General features: G+C 46.3%; 1 protein-coding gene across 7 annotated transcripts in view; it reads right to left on the bottom strand.

Annotated features, from left to right (window-relative positions):
• Nucleotides 1-24,204, bottom strand: part of BTD (biotinidase) — a 43,966-nt gene that overhangs the window by 12,743 nt on the left and 7,019 nt on the right. For 5 of the 7 annotated variants that reach the window (XM_065943356.1, XM_065943357.1, XM_065943361.1 and 2 more), the window contains exon 2: nt 4,237-4,507. In XM_065943356.1, coding sequence (XP_065799428.1) covers nt 4,237-4,491 — 255 coding nt within the window. In that variant the 5' untranslated portion in view covers nt 4,492-4,507. Of the gene's footprint in view, nt 1-4,236; nt 4,508-5,412; nt 5,433-8,529; nt 8,640-24,204 lie in introns of those variants that run through there. The other 2 variants (XM_065943359.1, XM_065943362.1) reach the window with 2 other exon arrangements.

The following is a 24,204-nucleotide window of genomic DNA, read 5'->3' as shown; positions in this document are numbered from 1 at the left end:
CCGCAATGAGAGGAGCCGCCACGAGGAGAAGCCCACATACCCTCAACGAAGAGTCGGGCCTGCTCAGCACAGTGAGAGACAGGCTGTGTACAGCAATGACAGTCAGCCCAGTCAGAAATAAATAAACAAAATTATTAAAAAAAAAAAAAAAGCTACAAAGACACCTCCAGAAACATCTCTTGTATTAGACGCTGGATAATATTTAAGGAGACACCACAGTTTATCCTCTGTTACCGGACCTTTGAATTGCTCCTAACTCTTTGTAATAAAGAGACAACTGTGGTGACCATCTGCATACAGAGTACTCAAAACACTTTCTGGATGAGCATGGTACCCAAATCTTTGATTGGAACCCTGGTTATTTCTTTATAAATAAAGCTTTATAAGCCTAAAGCTTTATAAGTGGAAATCCTGAGTGTCAAACATAGGAAACAATTTTAAATTCTTAACATATGTTGCCAAATAGCCTTCCAGAAAGATCACAGCAAAATTCATTCCCTCCAGCAGAATATGCATTTGGTCATCTTACTGCACGTTAGAAAGGAAAATTATCACAAACTTGGAAATAAACAAGATGAAGAATGTCAATCTCCACTCTTTGTATATCTTTCCACGATACAGCAGTGTATTGGCTGACAAGCACATTCAAGGATCATTTATCTAGTGAATGTACCATTGTTTGCCTTTGCTATTTAACAGAACATCACCCTCAATATGATGTTTTATTGCCCTGTAGGACTAAAGAATCCACCTGCAATGCGGGACACCTGGGTTAAATCCCTGGGTCGGGAAGATCCCCTGGAGGAGGGCATGGCAACCCACTCTAGTACCCACAGAGCAACCTGTGGGCTACAGTCCGTGGGGTTGCAGAGAGTCGGACACGACTGGGCGACTAAGCACAGTGCTGCAGAGGACAGCAGTAGCCAGCTTTGAATCTATTGGCAGATTCATTTCAACGTTCATTTGACTGATGGATATACTCTCATCTCTTCCTCAAATTCTCTTTTGAGCCAGCTTTACCACTTTACTGGTTCCTTGGTTTATTAATGAGTTAAACAAAAGCTTTGACACATGTCCATTCTTCTCTATGGGTAAGAGTCACGTTTCTAACGTTTTGCAAATTATACTTGGACAAATGTTTTCCCCTTATTAAAAACAAAGCTTTGAAAGCACTGAATGGTTTACCTGTGGAAAGCAACAGTTATGTATACCTACTAATGTTAAATTGCATTTCCTAACTACACGTCTGCCAGGAATGAGGACTCAGACTGGAGCGGAGGCAGAACTCGGGGTCCTACCTTCTAGGAAGCACTTTGCATGCCTGACAAAGGGCTTGACCAGTTTTCTGATAGACCACTGAGCCCAAGAACTCCTGAGGAATTCCGAGTGCCAAGCCAGGTGAACTCCCAGCCTGATATCTTTAAGCATGAATCCTTTTCTTCACTGTAAATGCCTCTGTCAAGAGAGAACTCTTTCAGTTGGCCTGCAGGAACCACTGCCCTTATAGCATTTTTGATACAAACGTTGACACACACTTGGTATCAACCTATCTTAGAGGTGACTTTAACACATATAACCACGTAGAGGAGCTAAGATGTCTGTAAGCCCTAAAAATGACCAGATCAACAGCTTCATCTCTGTTCCTGGACCACAAGTAGAGCTGGAATGATGTCTGCAGCCAGTGTAGTGGTGGTGGTTCGTGTCTGACTCTTTGTGACCCCATGGACTGCAGCCTACCATGCTCCTCTGTTCATGGGATTCTCCAGGCAAGAATACTGGAGTGGGTTGCCATTTCCTTCTCCAGGGGATCTTCCCGACCCAGGAATCGAACCCAGGTCTCCTGCATTACAGGCAGATGATTTACCAACTGAGCTATGAGGGAAGCATATGCTTAACAAAACACGTTACATGTTTTGTTTGGGGGCAGGTGATGAAAAGGAAGGGAACACCAGTCAGAGTCTCTGGGTTTCAGTGTGGCATCTGCCAAATGTCTCAGCGTGGTTTTGTGGACAGGATGGAGGGAAAAGGGTGACATTTCAGCACTGTGCAAGCCTACGCCTGCGTGCAGAGAATGGATCTGTGTCAGGAGAGGGCCTCGGGGCATAGCCTGGGAGAGGACAGACGCAAACAAGGTGTGTCCGGGAGGTGTGAATGACGTGATGGTAACTGATACGTAGGATGGCAGTACAGATCCCCAAATAGCCCAACAGGCTGGAACAATGAAGTTTAATGGCATAAATGGGAGGCTTTGCTATCAGGTTAAATCAATTAACACTACAAGGATGGCATGGCCATGGCAGTGTATGTGTCTGTGCGAAAAGGGCTCGGGGGCTGTGACTGACAGCAAGAGCTCGGGGAGCCCACAGCGAAATGTAACTGTGAAAAGCTTTTTGCCTGGGGACAACACTTAGACTGAGAATGGTGACAGGTCTGCTCCTTCCTACCCTCGACAGAGCTGTGCCCAGCGCTGGGTATGAGGTAACCCAGGAAGCCTTGGGGGAAGGGCTGGAACTGCCTCTCTCCAGAAGCTGTGGATGGGCCTGGGAGCAGATCCCCAGTGGGCCTGGGGGAGAATCCGATGGGCGTGGGAAGAGATCCCAATAGGTCTGAGGAGAGATCTCCAATGGGCCTGGGAAGAGATCCCCAATGGGCCTGGGGAGAGATCTCGATCGGCCTGGGGAGAGATCCCCGATGGGCCTTGGGACAGATCCCCGATGGGCGTGGGGGAGATCCCGATGGGCCTGGGGACAGATCCCCGATGGGCCTGGGGGGAGATCCCGGCCGTGACAGTCAGGCTGCGATCTGGGGAAGGCAGCGTGGGTGGGAGGGGGTTCAGTCTGTCCTGTTGGGCTTGGAGGACAGCGTGATGGGCGGCAGTGGCAGGGAGGCTGACTGTTGCTTATGGAAAGGAAGCTCTCTGCCAGGAGTTCCCACAGTCCTCAAGTGGACAGTGAGCCCTGGGCCCCTGGAGGTGTCCGGGTTGGGAACAGAGGAGCAGGGTCACCCATCAGAAGCAGCTGGACGTGGCCTTTAGGCGCCCTTCCAACATTAGTGTGTTCCATGTACCTGTGCTACAGGCCGCACGTCAGAACGCAGTGAGGGCCAGTGCCTGGCCGGGCAGGGCTGGCCACGCTGAGCAGGGGCGGGGGGCTGTTTGGGCAGGTGGTCTGCCCCTGACCTCACAGGCACGGGGCTCTGCCCCCAGGGGGTCCCCGCCTGTCTCCGGGAGTGGGGCGTCCTTCAGCAGCCGGGCTGGTCCTACCTGCCTCCCCAGCCCTCCCTCCAGTTGGTACCCCCTCCTTCCTGGGCACAGAGGGGGCACTGGTCCACTCTGTCCGCTGGCTTGGCTCTGTCTGGACTGGGCCCTCGGGCTGCTAGGGGTCTGGACAGGGACCAGCAATGAGCCCCCCACGTCGTCGGGAGGCAGCAAACCCGCTCCGGGGTGGCTCCCTGCTTCAGTTAGACTCTGAAAGCCTCCAAGAACAGGAGCGGCCGTCAGGCGGGTCGCCTTGTGGTGTTTCTGCACCGTCTTCCTACCGGGGGCGCCTTAAAAAAAGCCAAGGCCCCCACCTGCACCCTGGCCCACTCTGTGGGCATGGGAGCCGCCAGACACCCAGTTGGTTTACCAGCCCCCACGTGTGAGAACCAGGGGCCTGGCTCGGCACTTCCCACCCTGGCTGGAGGGGACGCATCACCTGGGGATCTTGCGAAATAATAGATTCTGACTCTGCAGGTCTAGGACAGGGCCCCACGTTCTGCATTTCTCATGGGCTCTGGTGGGCAGACTGATGCTTCTGGTCTGCAGACCGCCCTCTGAGTAATGGGGCTCTAGCCACCTGATGCGGCCCAGTCCTGAATATTCACTGGAAGAACTGATGCTGAAGCTGAAGCTCCAATACTTTGGCCACCTGATGTGAAGAACTGACTCATTGGAAAAGACCCTGATGCTGGGAAAGAATGAAGGCGGGAGGAGAAGGGGACGACAGAGGGTGAGATGGTTGGATGGCATCACTGACTGAATGGACATGAGTTTGGGTGAACTCCAGGAGTTGGTGATGGACAGGGAGGCCTGGCGTGCTGCAGTCTATGGGGTCGCAAAGAGTTGAACACGACTGAGCGACTGAATTGAACTGAGCCACTTGATTCCTTCAGCTTAGCGCTCTGGGGCTGATTTCCCAGAAGGGCTGTGGGGGAGCACCCACCCAGGGCCAGCCCGCCCTGTTGAGCACGCCTTGCCTTTCGGGCTGCGGCCGTCACTTGCTGCTCGTAGACATCGAGGTTCTGATGCATGAGCTCCAAGGCCTGCTTGCGGCTGGTAAGGGCCAGCGGGTCAGGACTCAGGAAGGACCGGTGCTCGTACACGGCGGCCACATAGTGGGCGGCCTGGCGGGGCTTGGCTGGACAGCCCTCCTCGGCCGGGTCCCCCGGGACGGCCGCAGCCATGCACCAGCCGCACAGGAGAAGGGCCAGCTGCCGGCCGGCTCTGGACATGGCGCCGCTGGTCAGTCTAGAAGGGGAAGGGGCGAGGAGAGGACAGCTGAGTCCAGAGTCCTGCCAGGACTGGGACTTCCACAGTCGAGATTTATCATTCCCAGCAACTAGACATACCCGCTGGGACGCTGCAGCTCAAAGGGTTTGCTTCACGCTCCTAATAAAAGGGCGTGTGTTTCTCCCCAAACACGGAGCAAGGGCCCTTTAATAAAGCGGCTCACTGTGTTAACCCTCTGGTTCAGAACATTTCCAAAACAGACCCAGTGCTCGCCGCAATTGCTTCCCCAGCAGGACTCTTCGGGCTGCACGCTTCAGATTCAGGCAATCATAACTATTCTAATGTTTTTACATAATTCTGTGACGTACCCCACACCCCACAGCCTGCCCTCCATACACACACACACACTGCAGGTCAACCGTCTGTGATGGTCGTAGTGCTCAAAGTACATCTTGGCTACCCTAGACAAAAAACCTGATGCATCATAACTCTCCCTGCCTTTCTTTGGTTACTAGTGAATATTTATATACTTATATAAAGGCTTATATATACGCCTCCCCTTAGCCAGCACAACAGTCTTTAACTTGGTGCAGAGAAACGGCCCACTTTTACTTAAACGCCAGTTTGCAGACCGTAAAAGAAGTCTGCCACCACAGCATGACTCCCCCCACCCCTTGAGGGAGTCTTGCCTTGATGGCAATTGAGAATTGCCATCATACACCGCGACTTTTTCTACTTCATCTCTGGGATTTCCAAAACTCCTGGTTTAAAAAAAAAAAAGAAAAGCATACTCATTTGGAAATTAAAATCCTTCCGCAGTAATAAAACGCAACTTTCTAGAAAATAAACGAGAATTTTCTGGAAAGGAAACTCAGCTTTCTAGCCCCAGCTGTAAGAGATCAGAAGTAAATCGTATCACTTACAACGACACTTCTGTGTGTGCCCTTTTCCCCACCCAGGAACAGGAATTTTACTTTTTAATAGTTATGTGTCACTGGGCTTTTTTTACACACAGTTCTGCCTTGAAAATTGACCTGGCCTGGCAGCCAAAGCCCCTCCCCTGGCACACAGATTTGCCGGGTGGTGCCAAGCCCGGGCCCCGTGCTCTGTGGAGATGTGCCCAGGCTGACCAACAACCCAGGAATCCAGCTAAACACCAAGACGGCAGAAACGGATCGAGAAACCATATTCTGCTCCTTAAGGAGAAAATGACGTCCCGCCCAGGTCTGACTCAGAGCCCCCGTGCTTAGGCGCCACACATTTCTTTTTCTTGCAAAAGTTCCAAAAACAAAAGCAACCGTAACTATTTTCAGCGGCGCCTCCGGGCTCCTCTGGGTGCTCCGTCAGAACCCCCACGAACTCAGAGACTTCTCCAGCCAGGCGGCACGCTTTCCCTGCCCTGTCCCGGCCCCTCGCAAACTGCCCCTTCTTCCCCAGGGAATAAAGGGTCCACCCGAATGCCAGGCCCCTGTGAGCAGCATCCGGGAGATCAGAACAAGGGGCCTTTGAGCAGGCGGTCAGGAGATTTTCAGCAGAAACAGAAGTGCAATTGATAAGCGTTCTTATTTGAGTTCTGTTTCTGAAGACCAGCAAGGAATAATTGTCTCAAAAATCTGTTTAACATTCCGGCTATAGTTTCAGAATGATGATAATGGAGAGTTGTTTGGGGGGTGGAGGGTGAGCTTTCATCTTCAAAGTCATATTCACAATGTAAGGCCATGGGCTCCCTGAGTGAGTGAGTGAAAGTCGCTCAGTCGTGTCCGACTCTCTGTGACCCAATGGACTAGAGGGTCCATGGAATTCTCCAGGCCAGAACCCTGGAGTGGGTAGCCATCCCCTTCTCCAGGGGATCTTCACGACCCAGGGATCGAACCCAGGTCTCTCCCTAAGAGGGAAACGAGGCTGTGATGGGGCCGGGTGGGGGCCGGTCAGGAGGCCCCGGAGCAAGGGTGCTGTATGCAGGGCCCTCCTTTCGCAGCTAAGAGCTGCCCACCCCTGCTGCGGGGAGGCAGAACCTCTGCTTACGTCTCAGGGACGGCGAGCCGGCAAAACCAGGAACTCGCGGAGCCGGCACGGTATCACCTTTCTTTCTATTTTGAGAAAATAAATTGAGATTCTTTACAAAAGGAGCCTGGCAGAGGGCCTGTGAGTGGCCATCGTTTCTGCGTGAAGAGAGGTCAGTCAGGAATGAGCGGTTAGGCAGATTCAGCCAGGTAGTCACGCTCCAAAGGAAGGAAGCCTAAGGAGGCGGCAGAGAGTGAGTCATTCGAGTAAAAATAGGCACCATGGTGTGTCCCTGCTGTGGAGTGGTGCCATCACAGACATTTTCACCGAATTCTTCACGCGGCAGGAGCTCTGAAAGCCAGGGCTGGGGCGCGGCCAGGATGCGAGGTGGCCCGGAGTTGGCTCGGGAGCCATGCCTGTGACTGAGGGGCGGGGGGCTCCCCGGGAATAACTGGGCCCTGGGAGGCCGGAGGTGCCTGGCCGTCCAGCAACTGACCCTCCTGCAGAGTTGGGCAGGGCCAGGACCCTAAACACGGAGGTGGCTGGAGGCCTGTGTTCTGTCTGAAGAGCAAGCTACGAGCCTCCTTCCATCGTAGGCAACTGACGAGAGATGAGACTCCGGGAAGGGCCCGGCGTGGCGGGGTCACTGACGGCGTCAGGTGCCCGTGAGCTGGCGGGGGGATGGCACGGCTGGCCGGCACTCCCTTCAATGTCCGCTTCACACCTGCCCGTGCCAGCCCTTTAGAGTGGACCCCCCCCACCCCGCCATGTATCTGCCACAATCTACACAGAGGGTCCCTCACTCATGACTTTACGATGTTGCGAAAGCCGTATGCTTTCAGGAGAAACAGTGCTGGGGGTTCAGAATGGAGGCCTGCCTGGCGACCCTCTCTCTCTCACCCAGCGCAGGGCAGACTCGACCCTAAGATCACTAGGCTGAAGGACCCGCGCTCCGACAACCGTCTGCACCCACACCTCCTGCTGTTTCTCCCTTCCAGCCCGGTGTTCCAGAAACCCCAGGAGACGTTCCACCCTTCGTGATAAACTAGGCCTGGGGTTAGAGGGTTCTGTCCTCCTGCAGACTAACGTGAGTGCTCTGGGCCCAGGTGAGCTGGTCGTGTTACGGGTACTTTCTATCCTCAGATCTTTGCAACTGATGACGAGTTTATTGGGACATTAATCCCATCGCTAATGCCTGCTGACTGCACTTCATGCTGCAGTTGGCAATAAGTAGGAAGGAAAGAAAAAGACAGGGGAGAGGGCAGGAAGACCCGGGGGTGGAGGTGGGGGCAGGTTTTAGACTAGGAAGGGCTCAGCGAGACCCTGGCATCTGAAGAAGGTGCAAGAGGAGGACTGAGGACTCCCGGGGGGAGAAGGCTCCAGGCAGAGGGCTGCTTGGTTAAAAGGGCCAAGTGGGGACTTCGGGGGTGGCTCGAGAAACAGCCAGGAGAGCAGAGGGGCTGGGAGGTGGTGGAAAGTGAAGTCAGAGGGTGGCCATGGACAGCGCCCCCAGTGGTCCTTCGGCCCCTTCTCCACGGAGATCCAAGTAGAGCCTGAGCCGCTCAGAGCAGCTTCTCTGCTCAGAATTCCCCGGTGACCCCTCGGCACCCCCACAGGGAGAGCCAGGGCGCTCACAGTCCCGACAGCAAACGACTGCTGGGATGAATGGACTCCTTCACGCCAGCATCCTCATCTGCCCACACACCTGCAGAAGCCTCTGCTTCTCATTTCATAAGGAAGCACGCTCCCCGGATGCTCATTCTGCTCGGGAAAGTTCCTGCGATCCACGAGGGAAAGCAATCAAAGCCTTAAATCATGACGTGGAAATCGATTTTGTGGAAATTTGGGAACACGTCAATCACGAGATATTTTTACACACAAGGAACTTGGATTTTCCACCTTGGTACATGAGTCACTTTGATAATTAGCTGTGTTTCCTTTCTAGCCTTGCTATTACAGTAGTGTCTTTTGCAATAAAATGAAAGGATTATTATGAAGGTATTCTTAATAAGATAATTTCAGAGGCGGGTATATACCTTTAAAATTTTATTTATAGATGTCCTTATTGTTTTAATAAAAGAGCTTCTCACTCTCCACTTGCCGGGGAGAATAACGGCCCCCTTATTGGGAAAGAGGCGGGAAGAGTTGGCAGAGGAAATGTTACATCCTGTGGAACAAAGCAGGACCAGCTAAGTCATTAGGAACGAACAGAATACAATTCTACATGTATCCCACATGACTCCAAGAAAAACACTGTGAACCTCTAAATAGTTTTAAACCCATTCTCATGAATTTTGTGATTTCCCTAAGTCCATTTACATAAGTGTGAGCATCTCGTAAGTCAGACAGAGGAGAAATATGGCATCACTTACATGCAAAATCTAAAAAGAAATGATATAAATAAATTTATTTACAAAACAGAAACATACAAACTATGAGAACTTATGGTTGCGGGAAATGGGGGTGGGAGGATGGAGGGAAGGAACAGTTAGGGAGTTTGGGATGGACATGGACACGCTACTGTATTTTAAATGGAGAACCGACAAGGACCTGCTGACCAGCACAGGGAACTCTGCTCCATGTTATGTGGCAGCCTGGCTGGGAGGGGTGTTTGGGGGAGAAGGGATACATGTATGTGTATGGCTGAGGCCCTTTGCTGTCCTCCTGAAACCATCACAACATTGCTAATCAGCTATACTCCAATAGAAAATTAAAGAAAAAAAATTTTTTAAAGAAATAATGCCTATGGCTGGTTCATGTTGAGGTTTGACAGAAGACAGCAAAATTCTGAAAGCAATTATCCTTCGATTAAAAAAAGAAAGAAAGGACGCCCATCTCCATCTAATTTATATAATCTGAATTTAAAGAAACCCCAAGGAGAACTTCGTGATCCGGAAAGCCTCCCCTTCTCGAGCTGGCCCCTGACGGGCCCTGGAGCTGTATAAAGCCCCACAGTGTTGTAGCTCAAACAGTTTCCCGCAAACTTCCACCACCAAGACTCCAATGACTCAGGGGGCTGCTGAGGGTGGTGCTGGGGTTCAAGGCTGAAAGCACATGGGACGGTGAGTAAACTACCAGAAACTTGAGGCTGAACTGGTAGGTCATGATTTCTCCTAAAAAACAGTCCAGCTGTTCTCACCAAACAAGAGAGGGACCCACGGGCCAGGCCTTGGACTGGGACCCCTTTCTGTCCACTGCAGTCATTTCTCATGGAACACCCAATGAGCAATCACAGATCACTTTAACTGAAATAGGGTCACCTTTCTTTTTCTCAAATGGGATATTATCTCTATAACTGAAGACAAAACCACCCGCTGAAACGCGCGGGAGCTGAATGAATGGAAGAAGGCTCTTTTCCCCCCACTCTGTTGTGCGGAGGGAGAAGAGGGCCCGTGAGGCAGGGCGTGAGGAGCCGTGAGGCGGCTGCCACCCTGTGGGCAAACTGGGTACCACTGTCGATGCGAATCCCACGAGACTGGGGCCTTCTTAAGAAGTAAACGGGTATTCTTCCCCCTCCTTTCCTTCTCCCTTTCATTTCTAACATTTCACCTACCCCCTTTACAGTGAAAAAACTACAAAGCATTTGATTTTCCAAGATTGGGGTCTCATGAAAGCTATTTTTTTTTAAACTCTGTCATGTTCCTAGGACCTATTTGCCTCCTCTGTATTCACAGGTGCTAAGTTAGCTGTGATTTCTAACAGCTGTGAGTGGGTGTGCAAAGCAACACGGCCCCCTGCAGATGCACAAGACTGTTCACAGGGAAATCTGGTCGAGGCAAAGCTCTACAGGCACTCTTTCATATGGACGCCGCCTCGCATTTCACATTGCATGCTAACATTTTCAAACCATTTTAACATCCACTGTTTCATTTTATCTTCCTGTCACACAAAGCAAGAAAGGCAGATGGTAAAATTCCACTTTCCTGGTGAGGGAGTCCTCCAGGACCAGTTAGTGGTGACGATAGAGAAAGCAGCTCTCCTGGCTCACAGTCCAGCCTCCCAGCGCACCTTCAAGACAAGGGTAATGTATCAGAACTTCAAAGACCACGGCAGTGTCTTCAATGCAGCTGCAGCAGAATTCGACAGAAATTCACAGCATCCTCCCACGAGAGCGTCTAGGTGGTCAGACCAGAGCAGGGGTTCTCAAATATGGGCCTGATGCTGGGACAGCCACAGGGCCTGAACACGAAGCTCCCAAGGCCCTATTCCTGGGAGTTTTAACTCAGCAGGTCTGGGGTATGGCCCAAAAATATGCATTTTTCTAACAAGTTCCTGGGTGATGGTGGTGCTGACACGCCTAGCCTGGGTCACCTGGAGAACCGCTGGGCTGGAGGGTAAAGGCAGGTCCATTCTGTCTCTGTCTTCCGCTCATGTCAAAGAAAAATGTGAGCCAGAACCATTACCTTTATTTCTCAGGTGCCTCTCCAACAGGGCTGAGAGAATGTGGGCAGATTTCAGAGTGCTTCCACCATATAATTGAAAATAAGCAGTAAAGTAAACAATCAAATTGGAGGCGGGGAGGTCCCTAAAACAATCTGATCCAGGTCAGTTAAAGGATTCAGAGCTTGTCTTTGCTTCAACAGGAACATCACAGTAGAACCAGATTGTTGCTGATTTTCACATGTTTAAAGTTCCTGATTTTAAAGGAATAAAACAGGGGTAATAGACAGATACTCCATTCGGTAATTTCATAAGATGAATAAAGAAATATGTAGAAATACAATAAAATCAATGATATATTTATAAATTTAAATAAATTTTAATTTTTAATTTAAAAAATCTATAAATAGTATACATTCATAAATAAATAGATAATCTGAAAAACCTTCCAGCTATTCTGCAAAAATATACCAGATTTCTTTTCAAAAACTTATCTGTCACCTTTGGGAGCCAAAGACAAATTGCTGAGAAGTCTTAAACTGCGGTTCATAGACCTAGGCCAAGGGAGCAGGGAGAGCTCAGAGCAGCCGTGCGTCCTCTCTCCCCATTGGTCTTGGGAAGAGGAACAGTGCGGGCGCTTGTAGTGACCCTGCTCTTCTGGGGCATCGATGACTTCAGGCTGGGCTTCACCTTCCCAGTCCTCTGGAACTATCGTCAAGGTCTCTGAAATAAGTCTCTGTGGTATCAGCAAAGAACTGTCTTTCAAAGCCCTTGAGAACCGTTTCCCCCTCCATTTCTGTGTTGGACTACTTTCAATCAGAGTGGTCAGAAGAAGCAGCTTGTAGAGAATGAGGCCCTGAAGGCCGGACCTGGAGAAACACAACCAGCGGACAGAAAGCACGATGTTCTAGAACCACAGGTCAAACATTCAGGGAAGATGTGCTCGGAAGTGGGCACAATGGAACGGTTCTCTGTGAATTAACTGTATGCTGGACGTGATATCCCTAAGGGCAAGACAGGCCAAAGATCAGGACATCAAGGCTTGTCACCCCCGTGCTGGGGAGGGAGACGCCCACATCACAGGGCCAACAGGATGGCGGGGATGCCCTGGATGCAGACAGCGGAGAACAACGGACTGCAGAATAGAGCCAGGAAACCACGGTCCCCAAGTCAAAAGAACAATCCCTAATAGGATAGTACGGAAACACCGGGAATGAATGACAGTAGGAAGAGTAAATGAAACAACAATAAAAGCTAAAGTAAAACAAAGCGCTAGAGCAAAACCTGCCAAAGGCCATCTTCTCCTATGGAGGGTGCACGAAGTACAGAGGCACAGCTAAGCTCTCCGAGAGAGGAACAGTGAAAAGCAGGCAAGTGGGTCCAGATGCCGTCAGTCCTGAGTGCTGGCGGAGGATGCTCTCGGCACAGCGTGGTGGTGATATGTAGGTGACCCGGCGCCAGGCAGAGGGCAGCACACAGTCCAGGGTGAATGTGACCGTCTCACACACGTGGCAGAGGGCTGGTTCCCATCTCCGCCTTTGTTCTCCTGGAGGTGCTGAGCATGCTCTGCTTTGGATAGACTGGGAATTTTTTGTGTGCCTTTTTCCCTCTGGCAAGGGTCCCAGCTCAGCCATGGCTACATCCCGGCTACTAACACAAGTCCCATTGCCCTGGGCCATCCAGATGGACAGAGGGCAGACATCAAACTGACTGCTGCAGGTTTCTCAGCATGAAGGTCCAAGTTCCCCTCGTTTGTTGATGCCGCAATCCTCAGGGCAAAGCAGCAGAAAACAGTCTTGCTCTTTGTGGGAAAGAGGTTACTCCTAAACTTGAGAGGGACCAGTATCTAGAACCAGGATTTAATTCAAATTAATTCTGTCCAAATGCCTACATTCTTTTTATATCACCACACTCAGAATAACAAGAGGAAAAGTTTGACTGAATAAGTGATACTGGGATGAATAACAATTTGGAAATAAGTTTAAATAACAATTTGGAAATAAGTTTCAACACCTTACACCATACACAAAAACAAACTCAAAGTCAGGAGTTAAATATTAAATGTTAGGAAAACTAGAATGAATTATAATTAGGCTATCAGAGATTTGACGAAACTGTCTAAAATCTGAAATAGTTAAAATAATAAAAGAAACAGATCAATAACTTAAAGTTTACATGCAAAATTAAACATCAAGATAACACAAATAGGCAAGGAACAAGAACAGATTTAAAAAAGAAAACAAATCATAAATGAACACTCTGAAAGACTTTGAACTTATGTACAAAACAAACATTAACTTGTACTATTTTAAAATACTAAATTTGGACAAACTAGTAAAGTGATAATAAATAGTAATTTTTTATTGGGGAAAAAAGTTTGACAATTTGTATTATAAATCACAGTTTACTTCCGGATTTTATCTTAGGAAGTTATTTAAATAAGAAAAAAGTCAGTTGAAATGACAGCATACTATGGAAGTAAAGAATGTGGGCTTTTGTGCTTTAAAATATCTGATCTGAAACCCTGGCTCTGGGACCTCCATAGTGGTCCAGTGGCTAGGACTTTGCGCTTTCACTGCTGAGGGGCCCAGGTTTGATCCCTGGTGGAGGCATTAAGATTCCACAAGTCATGCAATACAGCCAAAATAAATAAATAAAGTAATTAAGTTCTTTAAAAAAGATCCTGTAAGAAAAGCAAACTAAGATTATTCACTAGAAAGCTGCCACAAAGCACAAAAACATTGTGATCAAATATCTTGCCATAAGTGAAAAAGCCCCAAACAATTGGTTTATAAGACAAAAACATAAAAAAAGACCAAGCACAAAATCATTTTTAAAAGGAAGAAAAAAGAGAGACGGGGCAGGGGTGGAAGGGTAGAGAAAGGAGAAGAGAGAGGAGGTGGAGAAGAAAAATGTAGACAGGGGAAATGAAATGTTATTTGGGAGAACTTAAGAGAGAAGCAGGAAAAAAAAACCCATCAAATAAATTAAGGCACACTTCCAGTTACAAAGTAAGTCTGGGGATGTAATGTACAGCATGGTGACTATAGTTAAAAATACTGTTTGCATATCTGAATGTTGCTAAGAAAGTAACTCTTAAAAGTTCTCATCATAAAAATATTTTTAACTCTGTGTGGTGACAAGGTTAAATAGACTTACTGTGGTGATCATTAGTAATGTACACAAATATCAAGTCGTGATGTTGTACACCTGAAACTAACATAATTTTACATGTTAATTACATCTCAATTTTAAAAATGAACTTAAATTTTTTGGGGAAAAAAAAAGAAAGCAAGTACAGAACAGCACAGAAGAATCTGATGATGCTGTAAATAATATAAGTGACAAGGGGTCAGGAATGAGAAACTGAGCAACATGAATGGAAATGTAGAGTTGAAAAGGAGTCTACAGGAAATGACAGATAGGGAGGGCTGGTGAATGAGAGCCAACATACACATAATTGGGAAATCCATAAAAGAAAAGGGAAATAATGTGCGGTGGAGATGCCCTGCCCTTGAATGCAGGTAGAAACTATGCTTTGCTTCCAGTCAATAGAATGTGACACAGGTGAATTAATTTCACATGTAATTAAAATCTCAAATCAGCTAAATCTGAGTTATTTAAGAGATTATCATGAGTGGGCCTGACCTAATCAGGTAAAAGACTTTAAAAAAGGAACTGGTGTCTTCCCTGAAGTCAGACACTTTCTCTTCTCCTGTCCTTGAAGAAGAAAGCTACCAGGAGTTCTACCGTTGCAAGGGAATTATTCTTCTAAACACCAGTTGAGCTGGGAAGAGGACTCAGCCATGGAAGAGGCTATGAACCCAGCTGACACCTTCACTGTAGCCTTGGGAGGTCCTGCTCAAAGGCTGCAGTTAAGCTTGCTCAGACACCTTGACCACTGAAACTGTGAGATAATAAATACACTGTGTTTTAAGTTACTAAATGTGTGGTAATTTGCTACATATAGATAATACATAATGACACAATAATAGATAATAGATAATGGAAGAGGAACATTATTTAAAGATGTAATTGAAGAAAACTTTCCAGAAGGAAAAGCAGATTTGAACTTACATATTGAAAGGACACACCAAAACTCGGGAAAGAAAGAAACAGAATGTCAATACCAGTACATCCTCTAGTAAGATTCCTGACCTTCAAAGAATCACTTGGGAATCACTTGGAAAGCCAAATAAAATGATCAAGGGCATTTATAAGGGCACAAAATCAGGCACTCCTCAGACGTCACCACAATAACATCAATGCTGGTAAACCCTACATAGAGTCCTTTTGAAGAAGAAAATATGAACCAGCAGTTTTCTTCTATGCCAAACTGTGTTTGAAGTATAGAAATAAGAGATAATAGACTGGACAATACAAGAACCCAGGGAATATTATTTTTATCAGTCTTTCTTGAAAAAATACATATAGGATAAACTGCCAACCAAGAGGTGATTTTAAAAATATGGCAAATAATATGACAGCTGAGACTGGATTGAACTCAGGTTCTATCCTTTGGGGATGACTGCATGGTAGTATGTTCTTTCAACATGAGACTTGTGTCTGACTCTCTTTTTATGATCTTAGAGCAAACCATTAATCCTTAAAGCCTTTTTCTATTCATTTAGAGTTGCAAAATGCTGGTATTCTATCATTTCATTTTCCTTCATTAATTGTAGTGCTTTTTATAAGGAGATATTTTATCTATTATTTGGTTATCTAATGGTACAGTTCATACAGCAAAGACAGGATAAGTGCTAGATTCTCTCTCTCATTCTTTTTAAAATCAGTTTTTAAGATAAGTAACTTATTATCTGAAGGTGACCAATTTTTAAAACTATTATGAATTCAAGGATTTAAACATATTTCATGGGTTTTTTTCCACTGCAATTATTATCATTATAGAAACGCATCCTTGACTCACAGTAGCCTTTTCGAGTCAGCTCTGGATTCCTCTTGACATCAATCTAATAGTTTTTGATACCTTCTTTGTAATTTAACACTAAAACTTATTGTGTACATTTCCTGGCTCAGAGCTGGAACTGGTCATTTCTCCATGAAGGCTTGGGTACAAAAACAGATTCTTTGAAAGGACTAATGAAATAAACAAGACTCCATCAAGATTGATCGAGGAGAAAAGTAACAAATACACACATGTACATGTACATGAAAAAACTAAAAGGGAACGTACTTGTGATTGCAACAAAGATTTTAGAACTGATTACCAGATGCTCTGGTACAAATATATGTTAAAAGGATATCTGGGTGAAAATGCAAATTTTTTTAGGAAAATAAAACTTGCCAAAATCAAGCTCAAAAAGGATAGGAAAATGAAGCAGACTAATTTCCCAAGAAAAATTAAATTATCAAAGACTCTCTCTAAAAGCACCAATTCTGGTATATTTTTCAGTGGAAGTCTCCCAAACATCCTACTAAAGATACATACAGTATCTTTTTTATACAAACATTTAAACATACATATTATATACAAACTATTCTAAAACTTTTTAAAGGATAGTATAACCTTGATACCCAAGCTAGATAAGGATAGTTCAAGAAATGAAAATAATGGTTGACCCTCATTCTTAATCATAAATTCAGGAAGCCTAAATTAAAAATAGCAAACTTAATTAAACAATGTTTAAGAAGAAAATCATCATGACCAAGTAGGATTTATCACAAGAATGATGAATTGTTTAATACGAGAAAGCATATCAACTCAATTCACCACATTAATACATTAAAGGAAATTAAAATGTCACATACCAGTGCCTCTTATCTATACTGTACTGGAGGTCTTAGCCAGTGCAATAAGATAAGAAAGGAAGAAGTATATGCAAAGGAGAAATGCAGATAGTCAACAGGCACCTGAAAAGATGTTCAACATTCTAAACATCAGGAAAATGCAAATCAAAACCACAATAAGATATCACCTCACACCTATCAGTATGGCTAGCACCAAAAAGAATGCATGTAACAAATGCTGGTGAGAATGTGGAGAAAAGGAGCCCTTGCACACTGTTGGCGGGAATGGCAATTGGTGCAGCCCCTGAGGAAAACAGTAGGGAGGTTCCTCAAAAAATAAAAATAAAACTAGCAAGTGATCCAGCCATTGCACTCCTGGGTATATATATATATATATAATGCTAATTCGCAAGGATACGTGCACCCTAATGTTTACAGCAGCACCAGTTACAATGGCTAAGATTTGAAACCAATGTAAGTATCAGGCAATAGATGAATGGACAGGGAAGACACACACAAAGGAATACTACTCAGCCATATAAAAGAATGAAATACCTTGTATGTGCAATCTAAAAAATATAAAAAACTAGCAAATGTAACACCAAAGAAGCAGACTCACAAAGATAGAGAACAAACTAGTGGTTACCGGTGGAGAGAGTGAAAAAGGAGGGGGCATTAAGTGGTACAAACTATTATGTACAAAGTAAGTTACAAGGATTTATTGTACAGCAGAAGGAACATAGCTAATATTTTATAATAACTATAAATGGAGTATAACCTTTAAAAAATACTTAAGGATAATTTAGGAATGTTAAAAAATACAAAATATAAAAGATATAAGAACAACAACAACAACAAAACAAAATAGACTCAATATAAAGATACTGTTCTATCCAAGTTAATTTATGAACAATGTAATTCCAATTAGAATCTCAGAGTATTTCATGGAACTCGATAAACTGATTTCATAATTTATACAAAAGAGAAAAAGGCCAAGAATAAACCTAGTGGCAGGAAAATGGCCCCACAGAGGTGTTCACATCCCATTCCCTAGAACTTGTGAATATGTTATGGAAAAGGGGAATTAAGCTTGCTGATAAACTGACTCTGAGATAGGGAGATCATCCTGGATTGTGCAGGTAAACTCAGCATAGCCACATGGCCCTTAGGAACAGAGGAGCAGGAGAACCAGAGTGAGTAGTACTTGACCTGATACTGCTCACTTCAAAGATGGAGCCAAGAATGTGAGAGGCCTCCCACGGCTGGAAGGAGAAAGGCATGGATTCTCTCCTAGAGACTCCAGAAAGGAATGCAGTCCTGCCAACGCCTTGATGTTATCCCAGTGAACCCCGTGTCAGATCTCTTAACTATAGAACTATTAAAATAATAAACTTATGTTGTTTTAAGCCATTAAGTTTGTTACAGCAGTGGTAGGAAATGAATTACAATAGGTGAGATGGTTTCAAAACAACAAAGTAGAAGAACTTATCCTACCAACATAAAGGTTTATTTCAAAAATGTAGAAATTAAGATAGGATAGCACTGGCATTGGGGTAGGAAAAGAACAGAGAGTCTAGAGACAGGCCACACATACATAGCAACTTGATAAATAACCTTATGGATCACTGGGAAAAGAATGAAGTACACTATCAAAGATGCTTGGACAACAGGTATTTTAGTGAACAGACTACAAAAATGGCTAGAAATTCTTCTCTCTGTGTTCATGTTCCTTTTCAGGAAACATTAATGCCATGGCACTCAGAGTCTTAGCTCCACCTATAATGCACTTTGGCTAATGGGATGTTAGCAAACATAGGTACGCAAAGGCTTTCACCGTGGGATTTGTCCCCTTTGGCAAACTGCTGCCAAACAAAGCAGCCCAGGGAAGCTTCCTGAATGATGAAAGACACATGTGCAGTGAGGATAAGCCTGCCACCCCTGAGGATATGCAGTCAACCTCCAGGGGTGGAGTGACCTCACTAACTAGCAACTGACCACAGATAATGAAACAGCCCAGCTGAGCCCAGCCTCACAGGATTACAAATTAAATAAGTGGTGGTTGTTTCAAGTCACTGAGTTTTGGTTATTGATACTGCCAAATTTAATTGATATAGACATATTAAACATCATTTGGGGGAAAAAATACTGAATTGCTACTTGTCATTTTATATAAAAATCAATTTCAGGTAGACCATAAAGCTTAAATACATATGTATATTATACATATATAATATTTATAACATATATATAAATACATATATACATATATATAAAACCTAAACTTTTTAATGAAAATTCAGAAAAACATTCCTTACAACTTCAGTTTAGGGAAAGTTTTTCTCAAGCAAGATACAAAGAGTATAAAACATAAAGGAAAGGAATTGTCAGTTGTGGGAATTCCCTGGTGGTCCAGTGGTTAGGACGTCACACTTCCACTGCAGGGGACACGGGTTCAATCCCTCGTTAGGGAACTAAGACCCCATAAGTGGTGCAACTCGGCCAAAAACAAAAAAAGAGAAAAAGAAGAAGAAGAATTATCAGTTGTGACCACACACCAAAAAACCACAGAATTCTGTTACCTCAAAAGTAACTGTGTGCTATGTGCTAAACTGCTTCAGTCCTGTCTGACTCTTTGCAAACCCATGGAATGTAGCATGCTTTCTCTGGCCATGGGAGACTCCAGGCAAGAATACTGGAGTGGGCTGCCATATCCTTATCCAAAAGGAACTATAAACAAAGCTAAAAGACAAAGAATAAGTATCCAGAATATATTTTTAAAAATCTATAAAATAAATAAGAAAAAGATAAACAATAAAGAACAGGACAAAAGATATAAACAGGTAATTCATAAAAGAAAACCCAAGGATAAATCCAAATACATAACTGTGTTAGGTAGTTAGAATAGGAAAAAGGAGTCCAGAATGGCGGTGGCTAAAAGACAAGGAAGGGAAAAGCCCGCGAAAATAGAACAAAGAAAGGTCCGAGGACCGGAGTGAGGATCTCAGGTAGAACAAACAGCACTCCTGGCTAGCCCAATTTACATAGGGCAGGCCCAGGGGGACGAAAAAAAAACATATAAAAAGAGGAGCCAAAGGGCCGGGGGTCGGTCTGTCTGTCTGTCTGTCTGCCTGCCTCTCGCTCTCGCTCTCGCTCGCTCTCTCGCTCTCTCTCTCACTCTCTCTCTTGCTCTTTCTCTCTCGCTCTCTCTCGCGCGCTCTCTCTCGCTCTCTCGCTCATCACGTCTTTTGGGTCGGGCATGCCCTCACGCCTCGAGGATGTATTTTCCTTTATTTTCTAAATAAAGCTGAGCTGTAACAAGGAGTTGTAACACTGATCTGTCAGAGAGCTGTAACATGGTCTGTCCGACAGCTGAGACATGGTCTGTCCGAGGGCTTTAATGTCCGTTATTTCAAATTTTTGTTGTGACGAGACAGAATGGAGGAAATCACACACTCCCCTGACATCTATGGTGCCGTGACTCGGATGTAACCTGGCTGAAACAACCTGGGCGTGGTCCCCGCAAGGAGGAGGCCAAGCACAGCAGGAGCCCAACTCGGCTAAAGCTTTCACAGTGGAAACAGAACGCAAAGAAAACCCAGCGCAAGGGAAGTCAAGAGGCCCATCGTGCCGGAAACCAGGACAGTGAAAAACGAACTCAGCAGAAGGCTCACGCAGCTCAGTCTCAGATTCCAGAAGACCTCCGGTGAAGGCAGGAGGTCCTCACTCCAATGACTGGAGGAACATACGCCTAACAAAATCTTAATTCCCTTACACGCCCTTGTTTCTTGTTTCCTAGAACCCCCTGCAAACAGGCAGGCGGCAGTGGGCACAATTGAGGGACTCTGGAGAGGCTCCTCCTCAGTATGTCCCAAAGGCTCCACTATCTGCTGGGCCCCAGTAGCTGTTACCCAAGCCGGTGGGGGTTCTTCTGTCCTTAATCTTCTATGTGCCAAGGATCAGGCCAATGAAAACTGTGAGCACAGGTCAGGTATTTGGCAGATTTTATGGCAGGCTATGAAGGGGATTCCTTGGCACGTTTTCCTCACTGCTTTTTCCTCCTGTCCTTCAGCTCCCTCCCAGGACTTGAACCCATCCAAAACCCATGATGCCTGGCTTAAGGACTTAATGAAGCTCAGGCTCTGATGTCTCATTGCAAAAATTCAGCAAGAGACACAGTGATAGGTAAGAGGTGGATTTGTTAGGATTCAGAGAGAAGTACTCTTCAGGGTGTCAGGTAGAGAATAAATGTTTCCACCATGGAATGTGGACTGGCTAGGTTTTGCAAGTTGGGTGGATTCATATGCTAATGACTGGGAGGATCATCCCTCTTTTGACAGTGACTTGGAACTGTCCTGCCACTTCTGGGTGTGTCATTTAGCTTACAGATTGGGGACTTTTTTTAAAAAATCCATTTATTATATACAATATTAAGACATAAATTTAAGCAACAAAGGATAGGAAAATCTTTGGCTGACCAACAGGATCAATATTTGCTGTGGGGGACACACCGTCTTCCTGAATTTCCCTGCTCTGTATACAGACCCATCCGGCTGTTGCCCCTCTGGGCTCCCTGCCTCCCAGGACAGACCAACCAAACGAAGATGCCAGATTGGGGATTAAAGTTTACTTGAATTTGACTTGTCATTGTAAGGCATAGTTCCGGCAAGGCAGAAAAGGAAAGATGACCTCAACAGAAGTAGGTTACCTTTATTCAGGCAAGGAGGGGCGACAGTCGGCCAACCGACCAGGCTGAGTGCCGAAAGGGATCAGGGAGGCTTCATACTTATAGGGAGGTTTGTGGAAGCGATAAGGGAAACGTCAATCAGGCGGGATATTTTGAGTATTCTTTTGTTGAGATGACACTCTATAGTTGGGCAGGGGGTGATAAGTCTTCTGGGCGGGTGTAGGGGGTGGTAGGTTTCCGGACAGGGGGTGATAAGTCCCAGATAGATGCAACGGGCCTGGAGCATCAGGATGGAACTAAAATTATGCTTTGTTTTCTCCGAAGTCAGATGATTCGGCAAGGGGCCTTTGAGACTGTTGTTCTCTTTTCTAGGCCCAAAAGACTCCTTCAGTCATCCTGGACCCAATTGATTTTAATTGGCTTATGTTATGCCCTTGTGCTATGTCATTCTTTCAAAAGTTGTGCCGTGCCCCCTTCCCTCCTTTTCCTCAGCCCCATCCGGGCTCACAGTGTTGCCTCTACAATCTTCTGGAGGGACAACCAGAAAATAGCAGGCTCTCGAGAGGGAAATACTGTATAATAGCCAATCCCTGTAGATAGTCAGGCCTTCATCTTCCACGTTTCCTACAACATGTGCAACACCAGCATCTCTCAGTGACCCTGATAGGGTGGGAGACAGACACACAGTGCCTGCTAGAAGTCCATCAGCTGGCATCCCTTCAGAGGCAATTGGGCTTCCAGGGATAATGCTTGCCACTTTGGGAGTTAGCCCTGCAGGCCGTTTGGGCCCAAACCCTTACCACCCTTCTCCTAAAGCTACAAACATACCCCTGGATCAAATCTCCACTCCGCTTTTATGGGACATCTGGTCTGTTGCCTCTTACCAATTTGTTCTTAAGCCACTTACTAACTCTTACAACCAGGACCCTGCCCCCTTGTAGGCAACATTGCTCCACACCGCCTATTATTACAATTCTCTTAATGCCCCTGGGCTTCCCTGGTGGCTCAGAGGTTAAAGCGTCTGCCTGCAATGCAGGAGAACTGGGTTTGATCCCTGGGTTGGGAAGATCCCCTGGAGAAGGAAATGGCAACCCACTCCAGTATTCTTGCCTGGAGAAACCCATGGACAGAGGAGCCTGTTGGGCTATAGTCCATGGGGTCGCAAAGAGTTGGACATGACTGCGTGACTTCACTTCACTTAATGCTCCTAACAGGACCAGATAACCCACTCCTTTGTCATTACTTCTGTTATTACCTAAAGTGGGTCTATGACAATGAAATGTTTACCATTGGAGACACCCTAACCTGCTCTTATGGAGGACTAGGGAAGAAATCAGTGACTTACAATCCCTTAGAGCAGTAAGAGGATAAGACTTATGACCGTTTCACTGTTTCCCAGTCTCAGGGCATAGGCTTGGATTGCTTTACATCAGGTTATCTATTCCCATCTGTGGGGAACAAACTGGCAATGAGTTAAAATTACAACCCCTTAATCCTACCCAGCACTGGTCATGCTGGAGACCTTGGGGATGCCCAACTCCAATCCGGGGGTCGCAGGAGGTCAACCTGCCTTGACCTGCTTACGGATCTGGTCCTCAAAACGTTGTCACACTTCAACCTGCTCGGGGCTCCACCAGTCCAGGGGTCCCAGGAGGTTGTCACGCCTTGACCTGCCCACGGACCCAATTTTCAGGAGGCTGACCTGCCTCAACCTGCCTGGGGATTCGATCTCCAGGAGAATGTCACGCCTCAGCCTGCCTGAGGATCTGCACCCTGGCCCGGAGATGCCTGGCCCTCAGGTTGCAACAGTACTGGGTAGGATAAGCTTCACCCCTAAGGAAGTCCACCCATGGAAATAGAAGGAAGCCTATTATTTGTGGGACAGTGCCCAGTCTCAGCAATGACTCAGGAGCCCAACAAGAACTCCATTGCCTTGCTGGAAAGGCTAAAAGAGGCCCTTCAAAAGTTTACCAATCTGGACTTTGACTCTTATGAAGGACAGGTGATTTTAAAGGACAAATTCCTGACCCAATGTGTGTCAGATATCAGAATAAAGTTACAACAGCTACAGCAGCAGGACCCTGCTGCCTCTTTAGATGAGACGATCTAGACAGCCACCAATACCTTTTATAACAGAGAACAGGAGAAGGAGGCCAAGGCCCAGGAGAGGGAGAAAACGAAAGGGACGAGGCATGCCCAGATGCTGGCCACCTTCCAGGGAAGCCCTATGGCAAACCCCGAGTCCTTGAAGGACAAGACATGAGGCAAATGCCAAATCTGTAGACAGGTGGAGCATTGGGTCAGAGTGTCCAAACCGTGACAAGTCTCCTAAAACGGCTTGCTACAAATGCCATCAACTGGGACATTGGGCAGCACTCTGACCTCAGGACCCAAGAGTCTCAAGGTCAAGTGCCAAGCCTTCCCTGTTGATGGTTCAACAGGACTGAAGTGGCCCACCCTAGCCAGCTCACCTGTCACAGATAACTATCACGGGGCTGGAGCCAAGGCTGCAACTGGATGTGGCAGGTAGGCCTGAGAATTTCTTGCTTGACAGAGGGGCTACCTACTCTGCCCTGACCTCCTACTCCGAGCCTTCTCCCAAACCTGTACCATTTTGGGGTGCTACAGGAAAAACAATTACAAAAAAATTCACCTGAGCACTTTGTTGCTGGAATGGACAATTATTTTCCCATTGGTTTCCAGTGGTCCCTGACTGTCCTCCTTCCTTATTGGGAAGAAATCTCTCCCTGCCTTCGAAACCTTGCAGCTATTGCAGTCCTGATAGAAGATGCTTTAAAAGTTAGTTTGGGGCCAAACTAACTATTTTTACCAGCCACCAAGTGAAACAACTCCTAAATGGGAGAGGCCATTTACGGATGTCTGATCAAAGAATCCTCAG

This window comes from Muntiacus reevesi, chromosome 8, assembly GCF_963930625.1.
Source record: "Muntiacus reevesi chromosome 8, mMunRee1.1, whole genome shotgun sequence".
Taxonomy (NCBI): Eukaryota; Metazoa; Chordata; class Mammalia; order Artiodactyla; family Cervidae; genus Muntiacus; species Muntiacus reevesi.
The sequence above is the reverse complement of the archived record's forward strand: the minus strand, read 5'-3'. Positions and strand labels throughout refer to the sequence as shown.